Below are 17,749 nucleotides of genomic sequence, written 5' to 3'. Positions count from 1 at the left end.
AGCCACGCCTACTGATACATGATTGGCTATAGAGATTTTACATAAACAGTTTTTGTACATTTATTAGTCTTTATCTTTAATATATTTCTATAAATCTTTATAACTGTTTCCACCCTTGTTATCCGGATAATACGAAATGCTGTGATAATTCCAAAATACTACAAAATGACAGATGAACGCTTCTGAAAATTTCAGGTTTTTCGGTAAGTTGCTGTGGTTGATAAGAGATTTTAACCACCAGATGTTGCAAAAAGAACGAATGGTGATTTGTTTCCATGGAACTCAAACTATTTTACTTTATTTTTGTGAATACAATACACAGTATGTTAAATAGTTTACAAAATCCATGTAAGTTTAGTTTTAGAATTCATAAAAAATATTTAGAATTGTTTTTTATGCTTGTAATTCACTGTATATACTGCTCTACCATTTCAATATCTGACATAGTTTAGAGTAAGTTGTTTACGTTTGCCGTTTTTATGTCGAAAAGATTTTTATTGATCCTTGTGTGAAAAATGGATAATAGCCGAAAATGACCATGGATAATGCCCTACATGTGTTGTCTTTGAAAGTGGATAATAGCCGTCATTGACTTCTTTCATTTACATACCATTACACATAGACCAGTTTTGTGTGTGTGGACATGTTTTGGTGAATGAGTTTGTAACAACATGATTATTTGAATTTGTTAACGATTTTTAGCTCGACTATTCAAAGAATAGTAGAGCTATTGGACTCACTCATGCGTCGGCGTCGGCGTCCCGATTTCGTTTAGGTTTTGTATGTAAGCGGGTATCTCAGTAACCACTTGTGGGAATTGATTGAAACTTCACACACTTATTCACTGTGATAAACTGACCTGCATTGCACAGGTTCCAAAACTCTATTTTGTTTGTTTTTTTACAAAATTATGCCCCTTTTTTGACTAAGAAATTCTTGGTTAAGGTTTTGTATGTAAGCTGGTTTCTCAGTAACCACTTGTGGGAATGGATTGAAACTTCACACACTTATTCACTGTGATAAACTGACCTACATTGCACAGGGTCCATAACTCTATTTTGCTTTTTTTACAAAATTATGTCTCTTTTTCGACTTAGAAATTCTTGGTTAAGGTTTTGTATGTAAGCTGGTATCTCATTTCTCACTAATGGGAATGAATTGAAACTTCACACACTTGTTCACAGTCATGATTTGACCTGCACTGTGCAGGTCCCATAACTCTATTTTGTATTATTTCAAAAGTATGTCCCTTTTTCAACTTAACAGTTTTTTGTTTTAAGTTTTTGTATGTAAGCTGGTATTTCAGTATCCACTAATGGGAAGGATTGAAACTTCACACACTCAGTCATGAGTATAAGTCATGAGCTGATAAGCACTGTGAAGGTTCCAGAACGCTTTTTCCCATTTTAACAAAATTATGCCCCTTTTTCGACTTTTGTATTAATTCAGTTGACAAGGCTGTTGAAAAGTCGAACGTTTCTGTCCTCCGACAGCTCTTGTTATACTGGTAACAGGCACAGCAACCTAATAAGTAAAGCATATGAAACCCATCGCAGATTAAGAGTTTTTGCCTCATATGTTATCGGAAAGAAATTTTAACACTCTCTTTCCATGAATGTAATTCTTACAATTACAGAGATAGTCCGAATGATGACTTTGGATAAAGACCCGATAAAGAATGCCGAAAAGATATGGCCATATATTGGCGCTTGTTTCAGTGCTGATGGGGGTTCCGGGCAGTCAACCTATACAGATCTTTCGCTCCTTTAGAAATGACTTTTGGAGTTTGGCCGGAGGTTATCTTCAAACTACCAAGATCTACGCGACGTATAATACTGTCTTCAAAAACGCCCAGGATTTTCAACACCACAAAACATACCACAAATTTTGAACACGGTCAAAATACCATGGTTATTATAGCCCAAGAAACAAAGCAAAAAAAAAAAAGATCTCAATTACAATTCATAACACCAACCTAATATATTGAACTTACAGAAGAAGAGGGGAGGGGATATTGAACAAATATTACAGTTAATGAACGTAGATCTTATCCTTTACACTGGGACCAACTCTTTATATTTCAGTATAGAAATGCATGTGAGTCTTGTATTGCAGATGCAGATGAAATTTTGGTAGGGTGACAACATTGTATGGAAATGTTAACAAGTGTACTAAATTATTAAGTACAATATCAAACTATAATCAGTTAAGGGATTAAGGGAATGTACTTCATAGCAGTATTCAACATATTCCAGCAAAACTGACCTGTTAAAGTGCCATTATTTTCACACTCTTAAAATGATAACAGACTCCTAGCATACTTAATTCCTAAATATGGGTGTACCCCCTCCCTCTGTGGAATCTCTTTACATTTAGATTCAGGTGTTAAATGTACCTGTTCTGCCTTGTTTAATTTTTTACCAAAATCTAGCAGAAAAGATACAGGCGTGTAAGCTTTAGAACCTTCTGACAGCGGACTTGAGTTTTAAAACAGAATTTTACAAAGATATAGACATTTACCCTTTTGATAAAATGTTTCAGGAACATCTGGTATTGACCATGTGTAAACATTACCTTGGGCATGCTACAGTCATTAGTTACCACATTTTATGAGTATACTTCTTCAATATAAAACAATCGGTACCTTTAGAACAGCATATTCAAAATTTCAAATTACAGTATTGGCTATTATCCTCATAGCATTTCGGGCTTTATCTTCGAAATTTCTATGAACACTTGGGTCAGTATCCATCGACTACTACATATGCTTATATATTTGTCAATGTGGGTTATTTGATCTAAAATAAAAACTTTATAATAATAATAATAAATGAGGTTGACAACGCTTTGAATTGCCAAACTCATTCTCAAAAGCAAAATGTACTCATTGTTTGGGGCTCTCCATACTGAACAATATGTCCCATATTAAAATTGTTTAGTGCAAATAGTACAGCTTAAAACCATGCTTTTATCAGTTATAATACTTTAAACAATCACAATGAGTAATAAGAAAATATTGACAAAAACAATGCCCATACCAAGTTTGACATTTCCTCCAGTTTGTAGCATTTTGGAATTATCACATCATTTCGTACTATCCGGATGCTAAGGGCGTTTACTTATCTACCAAATGATATTCTAAAATCCTCACGCCTCTCCAACACAGGAAATTGCCCATTTGCTTGATTGTGAGGACATTTTACAGCGACCCCTTTTAGTTCCGCAAGTTTCCTTGCTTGTTTTGCTTGCTGTTTTTTTTTCATATTCGTCCTTGACACTGGAAGTGCGGCCAAGGTCGGACATAGCCCAAATCGCTGACCGTCTTTGGACCGCTTCTATTTGGTCTATTTGGGTTTATGTTCATTTCCAGCTTTGGTATATAGGGTTTGATTTGCCTTTTTTCGTTGACCTATTTATTTGGGCGTCCCACGAGAGATCGTTTGAGATAACGGATCGAAGCCGGTTGTTAAGGATCGAAGCTCTTAATCCATTTCAGGGGTTCGCCTAGCCTGGGAATCCAGTCTGTCAATTTCTTACCTTTTTCTACCTGCAAATTGATAATATCAGAAACTCGATAAATGCTAATTAACACTAGAATCAGCGCAAAATTAGTGGGATCTTTAATGCATAGTTCTTCCAAAGAATGTATTTTATACTTCTTTGTTTCTTATGACAAGGCAGGAATAAGGCTAGGTTTCGCCACGTATACCATAGTTGCTCATGAGCATAGATTTCAGTTGCAAAAGATGTTTTGCTACATTTTGATACAGGGAAATTTCTAAGAATTGTTGTCAGTGATTAATTCGATCAATTAAGTTTTCACATGACGACCCTCGTCCTCTGAAACAGCCAGGTGCTTTCTCGTTGAACCGAGACTTAAGATCATCCGTACTAGCTCTCAAAAACGTAGACCTTTTTAGAAAAAGGGTATTTTTAATGAAGTACAGGTAAACAAATGTGTTTGCAAGTGAATGTTATTTCTATTATAAATAAGGAAGTAGGCCTAATGTATTACCCCAGTGATTGATTTTAAATAAGTAAATCATATGCTAAGATTTTCAGATGAACATTTTGCATTTCATGCTGTCTTATTTTTCTCATAAGTTTAGAAACAAGAAATGCTTTCCAAAGGCTCCGGTCAATGCTACTAGAATTTCAGAGGTTTGTTTGTAAACATATCCACGTGTTCATCGATCTCGTTTTTGACACGAGAAATAACGAGACAGTGCGAGAAGGCCATTTACGATTCAACATGGCCGTACAAAACAGTACATCAAAATTTAATGATATTTACGAATTAAAAGAAGAATTAGGAAAGTAAGTCGTATTACTGATGTGCTCTGGATTTATCTGTTGTATTTTAATTGTATGATAACGTTGGATTTTATATTGTATTCGGGAATACTTCATAAGTTATCGTTTCCGGATTCTTGACAGCTCGGTAAACGGTGCTTCAGTATGATTCTCCATGCTTGTGTTAATAATATTTGATGAATTTTGTGGAGACTAGAGCTAGTATTTGATATGGATGCTATCTTTAAAGTTTTGGTATTAATTTAGTTTCGAAATATATTGTGATCTGTGAAGCATATATATTTTATCTGCTGTCACAATTTCGCTTCTTTCAGCTGGGAAATAATTTCTTATATTTTCTCTCAGGAATTAGCTTTTCTATTAAGGAATGAATATAATGAATTTGCAGCTTCCGAATAAAGGCCAGATTTCATGAGATTATGTTGTCTCATTGTTGTGATGGCAACAACAGGTTGAAACAATCTGTCAAAATCTTGATATAATCATATATTTGATCTGGTCTCTCGGATTGGAGGGTCAAAATCACAGGTACCTTGCTGCGTGACATATAGCGGCCGTGTTGACTACCCACCATAATTTGATGTTATTTCTGTTATTTGAAATTATTTACATAATTATAATATAGTCACCAAATAACCCACAACTTTTGATTTAAATGCTTCTTTAAAAGGTCCAGAATTTGCCCATGATACTAAACAAATGGCGAGGTAGCTCTCACGCCCTTTTTACAACCAACGGAAGTGGATTGAGCTAGGGCATTCGGTAGGGACTGAAACTCAACAGTCATTGACTCTTCAGCCTAAATTTTCAAGGGTCTAAATCAGATTTTAAGAATCAAGATAAGGTTTTCAGCCCTGGATCAAGTTATTCTGTAATAAATGCAACTTCCGCAGACCAGTGTTTTCCCTTGGCTTTTGAAAATGAGGGTTATTGTGACCCCAAGTTTTTCACATCTGGGGATCATTTCCAAATTTTTGGGGTCATACAGGTATACTTTCAGTATTTTGTATTAAAACTTTGTTTTACTTATAAATAGGGGTGGGCGATATACCGCGGTAGACCGGTTATTGCGATGTTTTTTCCGACGATACGATATTGCGATATGATTTTCGAATACCGGTTATTTTATAACATTAAGTAACACTAACGTAAACCAAGAAGATTCACACAAAAAAATTCTTTACTTGCCAGCATGATTCAACTTTGTTTTCATTTTTCTCCTTTCATTTCCGGTGCAGGTAGCAGACTGGTTTACAGCTATTTGACGGACCCAATTCCACATAATAAAACCAATAAGAAAATTTAGATAAATATAATTTCGTATTTGTCAGCGACTCTTTAGTAATTTTTCTATCAACTAGAATTTATTATTCATACAACAGCTATACCACTTTCCTCGTTTATAATCGGTGAATTGAGCAACCTGTGTTATATGATTGTATCCATAAACCGAATGTAGTGCCGCACAATAAACTAAATAATATTTTGACGCAGTCTACTTTCGCTTTTGAATATCCGGTAATCGGCGTTATTTTTTTTGTTTACTGGTATATTTATTTATTGAGAAGGTCGAGCAAACACTCGTGTTGTTGATACTAGTCATTTTACTCATTTTTAATTGAATAAATTTGAAAAAACAGTATGATTCGTCATGTTTTTGTTCATTAAATAACTGGTACAATATATCGTAGTATATTGCAATATCCACATACAATATTGCAATATATCGCAATACCAATTTTCGTGGCAATACCCACCCCTACTTATAAATACTAGTGATTATACAGATTGAAGTGTTTCCCCATATTTGTCACTGAATAAGATGAGGTGTTTGACTTTTTATTTATACAGTCGTGTGCTTTAGCTTTAACCAGTGTTATAGTGGAAACACAAGTTTTCTAATCAAATGTTAACTCGCAGACAAACAGGTGATCTGACTCAAACACAGTGTTGCTAATACTGTCAAAAATTCTAGAAAGGTTACGATTTAGAACAAACATATGTAGAAAAATCCATTTTGGCCAGCAAAATTGGCTAAGATGGCGAACGACAGCGTGGACCCTGCTTTGGTGTTGTTATAAAGATAAAACTTCAATTAACATTTCTAGCAGAAAACAAAATGTTAACAAAAGTAATACCGATTATAGATCTATGTAGATGATGTTGAAGTACTGTTTTTTAGTGGTGTCATGATACGCCTGAAGTGTACCACAATATTTTGCAATACATTATCGCCTTGTTGCAATACATACCACAATATATTGCTTCATGAACAGGAGATTAACTGGAGATTTTTTTATTACTGCAAAACCTTTACACACTTCCATACTCTTCAAATAAGTTGTAGAAAGTAAATATAAGCTAAAACATTTAAACAAATACCACTCTCAAGGTTTTGACTAGAAACAGATTAACAGAAACTAGAATTTAAGTAGAAAGTAATTAACATAAGGAATGTATATTTGTGCAGAACTGTTTAAAGTCAATTATATTCTACAAGTTATTGCATGTACAATACTGTACTGCTTCAACATGATGAGTTCATCTTAAAAAAGCTTATGTTTACTTTCTACAACTTATTTGAAGAGTATGGAGGTATGTCCTACTTTCAGTTTCAATCTCGGATGATGTCGACAGATTGCAATACCATCAACAGTTTTCTTTGTCTGCAGGCCGAATTTCAGCCCGAAATGAGACTCCAGGGCTCTCACGAGTGGGCGACTTGAGCGAAATAGCAAGGGCATAGGAGCAGGGGCGGCACGCAAAATGCCGAACTCGTAAATTTCTGCAAAGGCTAGAAAATATAATTGAAAATAAATACAGCGGTCTTCCATTTATCATGAAGTGCATCGGCGACTGATATGTACACAGAATCTTGTCATATCGCTGAAACCTTGCTAGATCACCTTGGTGACATGGTATTGTACAAAATTGATAATCCGCAACGACCAAGGTCGCTGTATTTTCACACCCCGCAGACTCAGGTTATAGGTAATACATTAATTAATGAAAGTTAATCGTATTTAATTGCTTATTGCCAAGCTTGCAATTAATGTTGTGTCTCAAATTCTGCCGACAAAGGAAAGTATTTTGAGTAAAACACAAATGCAAATCAGGATCTTTAGATGTCTTTACATAAAATATATTAAATTAAATATTTTTGACACTTAAAAAAAAGGCGCCAATCATAATGATTAAATTCAACGCATAAAATGTAGAAAAATCCTTATAGATTTTACAGATCTAGTTAAATTAAGTATTACGCTTCTACATAAAAATATAAAAGGCCAATCAGCCTCGCAATTTTGCATTTCCAAATCAATCATTTGGTAAAAAGAACCCTGAACTCCGTTCATTCCACCCTCAATGGTTCAAAGAAAACAGTGAATATAATGGCATTTAATGACTAAAATGCTATAAGTATTAGATTACCCCTTTAAGACAGGGTCTTGTGCTCGATCCCCTACTTAGACATAACTGATTTTACCCTGGCAAGACATTGTTCGTATCTAACATCGTATGGCCATTACAGTGTTTAAACATAGTAAACTGTAAATAGGGGTGAAAACTCAAAAAAAAAAAAAAACGAGTATGTTAAACAGATACTGAGCAGTCCAAGAAGCCGCCAGATTGCACCATTTACTCTAGCTATATGCAAAATTTTCCCGGACCCCGTTCATAGGAGGGGGACACACCCTCCCAAACCCACCCCCTTCGCCGCCCCAATGCTCAAATCATCCCTACGCCCCTGAATAGGCGCTCTAGAACTTCAAACTTCGCTCAGATCTAACCTCAAAAGTCAAAGCGAAATGCAAGTCGCCCGATTTTCTTTGATTTCCGCACTCGCTAATTACTGCTACCTGGACTGTTGACAATTTGCACGGTGTCATAACGAGTGTCGAATACACAAATACACGCCGGTAGCATAATTTAAGCTCCGTCTACTTCAGGTACTTGCGAGATTTTCCCGAGAAGTGTGAAAGAGAATCAAATTATCCGATACAGCAGAGTCGATTGTGTTCAGCCAATTAGCGCCGCGTTTACGTCTTTGACACTTTGCGTTTAGTTGTCAACATGTTTGAGTGCAAAAAGACGATGTTTTATAAAGAAACTGCTGATTACCCATGCGATTAATTGGAATATTGTACACAATTATTTGTTACCTATGATAAAATAACATGTAATGTATTAACTATGTTAAATTGACTTCTGTCGATGAAGTTATTTGACTATGTATTTCTAGTTTACACAGTTTACTTTTAGTTTTATTCGAGTGAGATACTGACATTCCTCGGTGAATGACTCTTAGTTATTAATAAACACTTCATACAAGATATAACCAAAAATCGGCGGGTTGCATTTACAGAATCGGCTTGAATTTTGAAAACAACTTTTTTCAGAATTTTGTAACGAAACAATAACCACTGTATGGGAAATGATCTACGTAACTAAGAAAATGAATGGTCACATCAATGCTTTTTATCAAGAAACAAAAAAATTACAACCACCTTTCGAATCACGCAACATCATTGCGGTAGGAAAAGTCTTCCCACTTCTCCCTAAAGTCTCCCTACTTCTCCCTAAATCAGCTTGAGGGAGAAGTGACTTCTCCCAAAAAATTGGACCTAGTTAGACCCCTGGACTCTTTGCCGTTTCATTTGCAACAATTTTAAAGCCGGCACTTTTTTTGCCATGTTGTTTATATTTAATCATTGTCATAGAAAGTTTGGATTCATGCAGTAATCAACTGCAGTAAGCGTCTGCATGACCCGGAATGCTTATCTATTTGATTAGATTTTTGGAACTAATATTTCAATTGAACGAACCATGAAAAAAAACAACAGTTCGCTAAACGCATTTGACAAAGAAAAAATGCGAGGAAATACCGTAAAAAACTGGTATGTTGTTTGCGTATCGCGGTGCAATACAGTTTTGGCAACAGATTGCAGTATGCCGGTTTATTGTGACACCCCTACTGTTTTTTAGCTCCACTATTCGGAGAATAGGGGGGGCTATACTACGCGCCCCGGCGTTGGCGTGACCCTTCTTGGTTAAAGTTTTTCGGCAACCTTTGTTTTTCTGTCATATCTTTGTTACTATTGCTTATATCTTACTGTAACTTCGCTTAAACATTGTCCAGTATACAAACAATATATGTGTAGGGGCTGAGCCCATTATACCCAAGGTCAAGGTCACCAGGCTGTTATACTTAGGTTAAAGTTTTTCGGCTACCTTTGTTTTTCTGTCATATCTTTGTTACTATTGCTTATATCTTACTGTAAGTTCACATAAACATTGTCCAGTATACAAACAAAGTATGTGTAGGGACTGAGCCCATTATACCCAAGGTCAAGGTCACCAAGGTGTTATACTTAGGTTATTTTTAAAGTTAAAGTTTTTCGGCGACCTTTGTTTTTCTGTCATATCTTTTTTACTATTGCTTATATCTTACTGTAACTTCACATAAACATTGTCCAGTATACAAACAAAATATGTGTAGGGGCTGAGCCCATTATACCCAAGGTCAAGGTCACCAAGGTGTTATACTTACGTTATTTTTAAGGTTAAAGTTTTTCGGCAACCTTTGTTTTTCTGTCATATCTTTGTTACTTTTGCTTAAATCATACTGTAAGTTCACATAAACATTGTCCAGCATACAAGCAAATATGTGCAGGGGCTGAACCCATTATACCCAAGGTCAAGGTCACCAAGAAGTTATACTTTGAATTATTTTCATGTTAAATTTTTTCGAGAGCTTCGTTTATAGACATATCTTTTGTACTTTAAAAGATAATTACTTGAAATTAAAAGTATTTGTTTATAATCATCTGCATGTGTGGCTACATACCCCATAACTCCTGGTGACTTCTGTCAGCAGATAAAAATTGCTGGGGAAAAATGTTGAAAAATGATTGACTCAACTTCTTCCAGACTTACAGTTATTAAAACATTCAACTTTATATATTTGTGTAAGATGACTTTCTCTTCGAATTATTATAGTTGTTCTTAATTCTGTGATTGTTTTTAAAAATCTGTCGAAGGACAATCTGATCCAGCATTTATTTTTTATTTAATTCTAAAAGCCTTAATTTTTAATCATTATCAAAAGCTTGTTAGTGTTAGTTTGATGAAGAACCTATGTACGGCTGCACAAAGTCGACTTAGCCAAGAGTCACTGGTCAGTCTGATGAGGATATGTATCCACAAAGTCATCAGTCGCTTTCACCAGCACAACTTACCAGGGTTGACTTGTTGACTGTTTCAAGAATATGAAAGTCTGTGAAATTGATCTGTAAATCTTATCACACTGAGTTACAGTTAATTAAACATAAAAATCAGTAATTGTGTTCATTTTGGCTTTAACAAGAATGGATATTGAAATTTGTACTTTTTCCCAATTTGGCAAAAATGCCGCGAAAATTCCCAAACCCCGGGGGTATGGGTCATGTTCCCAAAATGGTGGGGAAAAAACCCTGACTCCCAACCTGGTCAGTATCATCCTGGCATGGACCTCTATCGGTTTATCTTGACTCCTTTTAGGGGCCACCAGATCAAAAAAAAAAAAAAAAAGAATAGAAAAAAACTTTATAGAACTTCTTTTCATTGACCATTGGACTGATCTTTATCTTACTTAGTCTGTAGCATCATTATAAGGTTCTCTCTCAACTTTGTTCAAATGGGGGCTGTGGGCCCCTAGAGCTAAAATTAGATTACCTTTAAACAACTTCTTCTCATGAACTGTTTGATGGATCTTCATTACGCTTGGTCTGTTGCATCCTTTTATTTTAGGTTCTCTCCCAAATTGGTTCAGATGGAAAAAGTTGGCTCCAATTAAGGACCACTAGAGCTAAAAGTATAAAAGCCTTATAATAACTTCTCATGAACTGCTTGTTGGATCTTCATCAGACTTGATCTGAAGCATTATTATAAAGTTCTCTCTCAAATTTAATATCCTCTGCCGAAGGCAAAGCCATATACATAGATTTGGTGTTGCCCATCCAGCTATTCATCTGTTCATGCTGCTGTCCTTCCGTCCAAAATTGAAAATGCGTTATAATTCAAAAAGAATTATAGCTAGAATCACCAAACCTTACATAATAATTATTAACATTAACCAAGAAGCCAAATAATAGAATTTTGTTGCTGTAAAGCATTCAAGGATGAAACTTTTATTATCACAGGGGAGACGATGCCAATTCACTGAACTACCTTGTTCAAATATGGATACTTTGTTCTGTTAGAGCTTAAGATTGAAGTATTTTAGCTCACCTGTCACATAGTGACAGGGTGAGCTTTTGTGATCAGCCTTCCAGAGCTACAGATAAGATGCGTATTTGCGTAAATACGTTTTGAAATTTACGAAAAACGCATTTAAAATCAAACCTACGTGTACTAGTAAGCATTGAAAAAAATGAGATACGTATTTTACTCGCTATAAGTGCGTTAACCAATTTTATCTTCAATCAAGCACATCTTTTTTGTAATCAAGTACAACAAATAAAAATGGCGTCTCATAAAGCAAACGCTGACGATACCATAAAGAAATGCCATTATTTTCTTCAAGTATATTAAAGTGTGTGACAAGAGATAATTGGGACAATGCCTGTCAGATCGCTAAGTCTGTGATCTATGACATCTTATGAGTAACTGTTGAAACAGCCGAGGAAAAGGCGAAGCACCATGTGGGTGTTTCTGAAAAACAAAAAAAAAACAATTGCAGTTAAAACATCACTGTCTGTTGATAGATCACAGTGGTCAGTAACTGAAATTAAGATGTAGTGATGTAGTATATGCAGTGAACAAAATGATAAAACTATCTGAATGAAGGCTAGAAAATATTCAGGAAAACAGCATTTGTCGACAAAGGCACGTCAGCGGAGCACATGAAATTTATACAAACAGTTAATATTATTACCCGTTAAACGATTTCGAAGACTGAAATACCATTTAGAAATTCTGAAAAAACCCTTTTGGAAAAATATTTACGAGTAAAATACTCCTTGCAAAAAAATCTAGCGGGTGAAATACCTTTAACCTAAAATCTTATCTGGAGCTCTGGCCTTCGTCCGTCCGTCCACAATTTCTTGTGAACAAGAATTCAGGGGTTCCATTTGACCCGGGATCCCGGGTCCGGACCCGGGAGATTTTCAAAAGACGCTCAAAGGACCCGGCACGATACTTGCCTGTGCGTCCTTCGGGACCCGGGGGCATTTTCCTTTGATAATCCTTTCTCTTATCATTCATTTCCTTCAGTAAAACTATTTCCACGATAAACACGTGTATTGAAAATAAGCACTCGCGGTCATGCCCTCCTGCCTTTGATCTTCTGCTAAATCCCGCCCTTTCTCCTGTAGACATGCCTCGCTGATTTTTTTATCAGCAAGTTACGTCACGGCTGGTGCACATAGGTAGCAAGAATCAATGAAGTGTTGAAATTAATTGATAAAGCGTATTGATCCTGTGTACTGTCAAAAAAGGCGCCAGTTATTAAATTTATCGTTAGCAGCTGATTACCGAGCATGTGAAAAGTGTCCTGCAGGATTTTTTCATGCCAACTTTAAATTAGAACATTGTTTAGTGATCATATCGTAATTTCAACAAGAAACTTCACAAATTTTGGTCAATTTCAAAAGCAAAAATAAGTTTAGAATGTCCGTTCACGAGTCTTAATTACACCCGATGGCATATGCATATTTCCAAAATTCCTTAAAAAAAACTGACTTTCAATGCAGTTTTTAATGACAAGTAGCATCATTATTTGAGGAACTATCTCTGATTTAGCTTAGTTGACCAAGTAAACTGAGTAAAAACTACTTTCCGATGACATTCCGAAAGTGTACCAGTATCCGGATAGTACATTTTGGATACATTTTTATAGAGTGTTATAGCACTGTTATTAAAAAATAAATGAAATATTGAAGAAAAACCTAATCAAAATAACATGAATTTTGATAAATATTAGTTTACAATATGAGACTATGTGACCTGAAACTGACATTTTTATTATGCTGTAACATGATCTTGGGTTTATTGTTTTCTTAGGTAAAAATCTACGTATTACTAAATAAAAAAATATAGTCAATTATATGGACGTGTTGGGACAGGACTCCTGTATTTTGGAAAAGGACCCTTCAAAATTTGGGCTCAAGGGTCCTGGGACTCTTGGGTTTTCAGGTCTAGTGGAACCCCTGAAGATAGAGACCACATTTTGCAAGCAATTTTAATCAAACTTGTACAAAACTTGTATTGGCATGATATCTCAGTTCCCTTCAAAAACTGGCCAGATCCCATTATGGGTTCTAGAGTTATTGCCCCTTTAAGGGTCATAATTTCCTATTTTTGTGCGTCTACAATTTCTTGTCTGCACAATAGTGGTTTCATTTATGACTTTATTTTAACCAAACTTGCACACAACTTGTATCACCATAAGACCATGGTTCCTTTCTTGAACTTGCCAGATCCCATTATGGGTTCCAGAGTTATGGGTTCCAGAGTTATGGGTTCCAGAGTTATGGCCCCTGAAAGGGCCAAAATTAGCTATTTTGACCTTGTCTGCACAATAGCAGCTTTATTTATGATTTGATTTTTACCAAACTGGCACACAACTTGTATCACCATAAGATCTTGGTTCCTTCCTTGAACTGGCGAGATTCCGATATGGGTTCCAGAGTGATGGCACCTGAAAGGGCCAAAATTAGCTATTTTGACCTTGTCTGCACAATAGCAGCTTCATTTATGATTTGAATTTAAGCAAACTTGCACAAAACTTGTGTCACCAGAAGATCTCGGTTCCTTTCTTGAACCGGCCAGATCCCTAAATGGGTTCCAGAGTTATGGCCCCTGAAAGGGCCAAAATTAGCTATTTTGATCTTGTCTGCACAATAGCAGCTTCATTTATGATTTGATTTTAACCAAACTTGCACACAACTTGTATCACCACAAGATCTTGCTTCCTTTCTTCAACTGGCCAGATTCCATCATGGGTTCTATGGCCCCTTAAAGGTTCAAAATTGGCTATTTTGGCTTTTGCAGCCATATAGAGACTTCATTTATAGTTTTATTTGATACAAACTTCCAAAGTATCTTCAACAACAATAAATCTTGGATTCCATGACAAATCAGATCCAATCGTAGGTTCCAGAGTTATTTTATATCTGATTACCTCCCCTGATTGTAATCAAAATGGATTTATATCAGTAAGTACTTATAGGACTTATTTGAAATTTCATTACTGTTATTAGTTGGACTGAGCAATCAGAGTAGATAACTATGGACTAATTTTATGTCAAATTACCTCCCTTTATTTCAAATTAAAATGGGTATACTAATGAAGATACTGATCTGAAATTTCATTTATGTCAACAGATTTATTTGGCAGATCCTTCTTTTGTTCACTTACAATATTTGTTTTGTTTTTAATTACTTCCCTTTTACGTTACTATAAATAGCTTATTTTTAGTAACTTTTATTATTTGCCGTAGGGAAAAACCGAGACCACTTTTCTGTGGTACAACATGGATGGTACCTCCAATTTTTAGGTGTATTTTGACATATCTATACTTTATAAGAATCATTTTTCTTTTTGTTTAAATTTCTTCCCTTTGTTGTTCCTGTCCTTTGGACTTAGATATTTTTTCTGAGGACCTTCTTGTCCTCAAGTGCAATGATAACAGGTGAGCGATATAGGGCCATCATGGCCCTCTTGTTAAAAGACCCTTCCTCCCATGAACTGCTGGATGGATCTTCATCAAACTTGTTCTGTGGCATCAATGTAAGGTCCTGTCCCAAATTTGTTTAAATTTGGGCACTAAGTTTAAAAATATGAGAAAAAGCTTAAATAACTTCCCATGAATCACTGGTCTGCAGCATTATACTGTCCTCTCCCAAATTTGTTCAAATTAGGGCGCTTGAATGCAAGAGCTAAAAGATAGAAAAATCTTTTTACAATTTTTTCTTCTGAACCGCTTGATGAATCTTCATCAAACTTGGTCTGAAGCATCACTGTAACGGCCTCTGTCAGATTTGTTCAAATGGGGGACTTAATTCCTTCTGTAAAACTGTAATTTTGGGAAAGTGAGCTGAAAAGCAATAACAGAATTCCACAAGCTTATCTTCGTCTCTTGTTGTTCTTTGTACCCACTTACTTTTTGAAAAGTTGAGGTAAAAAGTCAAAGTTTGCCATCAGTATTGGACAACCTTTATTGTGGTAACACAGTAGGGTAGTTCTATATGTCAATGCTAGGCACTGTCTTGATGTCAGTGCAGATTGACGTATATGTGTTGAATGTTGAGAGGATTGCTATAGTGGCATATAATGTTTCATTTATTTTCAGGGGTGCTTTTTCAATAGTGAGAAGATGTGTTCAAAAATCTACAGGCCTAGAATTTGCAGCAAAAATAATAAACACAAAAAAATTATCAGCCAGAGGTGAGTTGCTTCTTTCTGCTTTGATATTTCAGCTGGACTCTTATAACCACTGCATAATACAATTGTTCAATTATAAAGAATTTTAATCCACACTTGTTAGCAGGAAAAGCCAGTACTAGCGCAGGGGTCATCACGTTTTTTGACATATTCTACAATCATTCCAATTAGAGCAAATTTTCTCACATGTACCCAGTGGAAAGTAATGTGAACATTTCAGGTACTTGTACATTTGAGCCGCACCATGAGAAAACCAACATAGTGCATTTGCGACCAGCATGGATCCAGACCAGCCTGCACATCCACGCAGGCTGGTCTGGATCCATGCTGGTCACAAATGCACTATGTTGGTTTTCTCATGGTGCGGCTCATTTGTATATTGAAGGTGTTGGGCATTGGAACATAAACAAATCAGTGGTCTACATGTACACTGCTGAACCTATATTATTTGCCACTTGCAGGATATTTACATAGTAAACACAGGAAATCAATCGGTATATCTGTAGAAAAATGACAAATCTCTAAACCAACCAGGAGAGTCTAATTAAATAATTCATCTACCATTGGTAGGAAAAACAAGTTGTGCAAATAGCAAACTTGCACCAACAACAGAATTGAGGTCCCAGTGATATCATCACTTGATAATCTGCAGTTTGGCTCAATAACATCAACTTAGGTACAACTGTTCTGGAAAAACTAACAGCTTGTCATAATGGATTCACAACCTTAATGGGCCGTGGAAAGGCTTGTTTAAGAACATCGCAGGTATGGCAAAAACTAAATGTCAGAAACATGGTAAATACTTTTTGTTGCTAATTTCATTGTCAAAGTGCAGACTGCAAGAGAAAATATGTATGATACATTATTGAACAAGGTACAATGTAAAGTTAATTAGTGTGGGTCTAATATATCTATTCCGAATACCACTGTAGACTTAATGTATCATCACACATCTGACTTTGAACTTATAAAGGTTTTATATTTGTTTAAGTTTTAACTAGGAACATGTATCTACTCCATTAAAGTTGACAAAATGTTTGCTTGTTTTTCCACAGGAATGTCATTAAGATAAGCAGTGTTTACTGTGCCCTCTTGCCTGGTGTATTTGTCCATGTCCGAAGGAGTAAATCTACATGATGACATTTAAGCTGTTTGAAAAGCTTTGAATTTTTCTGGTTTTACACGCATTATGAATATAGCAATAATTTGTTATGTTGGGTTGAATTTATTGATTTAAGCTGTTTGGTAGTTATTTCTTAAATTTTGTAGCATCTTGTTCTTCATGTAATTGGAACAGTTACTTGCAATCTTTACAAATATATCAGCACACTGTAGAAAATTTGGAGTGAGATTGCAGGTGCCTATGAGGCATTTTTTTGATGCAGTCCCAGGTTGCAGTGATTTTAGGAAAAGCTGTTTCATTGGTAGTAGTGTCTTTGAATCAAAGTATTTTTAATTGTTCAGAAATCTGAGTGTTCAGTTAATGATTGGCTTTTTAAAATCATTTTGGGAATGCCAGCAGCACTGGTTGACATTACAAAATATGACTGTCAAGTGTTCGAGTTAAGAAGAAATGAAACTCAACATTTATAGAGAAATTTTCTGTGAATGATATAAAGTTCACAGAATTATTGTAAAACAGAAAAAAAAAACTACTTAAAATTAACATTCAGTTGAGAATTTTTTATTTAAAGTTCAGAATTGAGAACACACTTCTTTACTTTGAGAATGCCTCCATAGAGGTAACTTGATAGGGGAATGTAGTTATGAATGAAGATTGTAAAACTTCACAGGCTACCGCTTCCCAATTTGTCATTTTCTATGTTTGAAAGCTTTGCTGGAGCCCACCGCCCACCGACAAAAAGCAAATTCATTTTTAATCATGACCGTGGCATTGCAGACATTTGCACAGTGACACTGCAACTGTTGCTGGGTTCTTAGAAATGCATGGAAGATATACATGCTTGTACTAACCTTAAGTTGACAGCTAAGATTGATCATGCACTCAAG

General features: G+C 35.6%; 1 protein-coding gene across 14 annotated transcripts in view; it reads left to right on the top strand.

Moving 5' to 3' along the window:
- Positions 1-4,195: 4,195 nt before the first annotated feature.
- LOC123564429 (calcium/calmodulin-dependent protein kinase type II delta chain-like) overlaps positions 4,196-17,749 on the top strand; it is a 173,560-nt gene continuing 160,006 nt past the window's right edge. For all 14 annotated transcript variants that reach the window (XM_045358017.2, XM_045358010.2, XM_053537059.1 and 11 more), the window contains exons 1-2: positions 4,196-4,317; positions 15,648-15,742. In XM_045358017.2, coding sequence (XP_045213952.1) covers positions 4,253-4,317; positions 15,648-15,742 — 160 coding nt within the window. In that variant the 5' untranslated portion in view covers positions 4,196-4,252. The remainder of the gene's footprint in view (positions 4,318-15,647; positions 15,743-17,749) is intronic.

This window comes from Mercenaria mercenaria, chromosome 2 (assembly GCF_021730395.1).
Source record: "Mercenaria mercenaria strain notata chromosome 2, MADL_Memer_1, whole genome shotgun sequence".
Taxonomy (NCBI): Eukaryota; Metazoa; Mollusca; class Bivalvia; order Venerida; family Veneridae; genus Mercenaria; species Mercenaria mercenaria.
The sequence above is the reverse complement of the archived record's forward strand: the minus strand, read 5'-3'. Positions and strand labels throughout refer to the sequence as shown.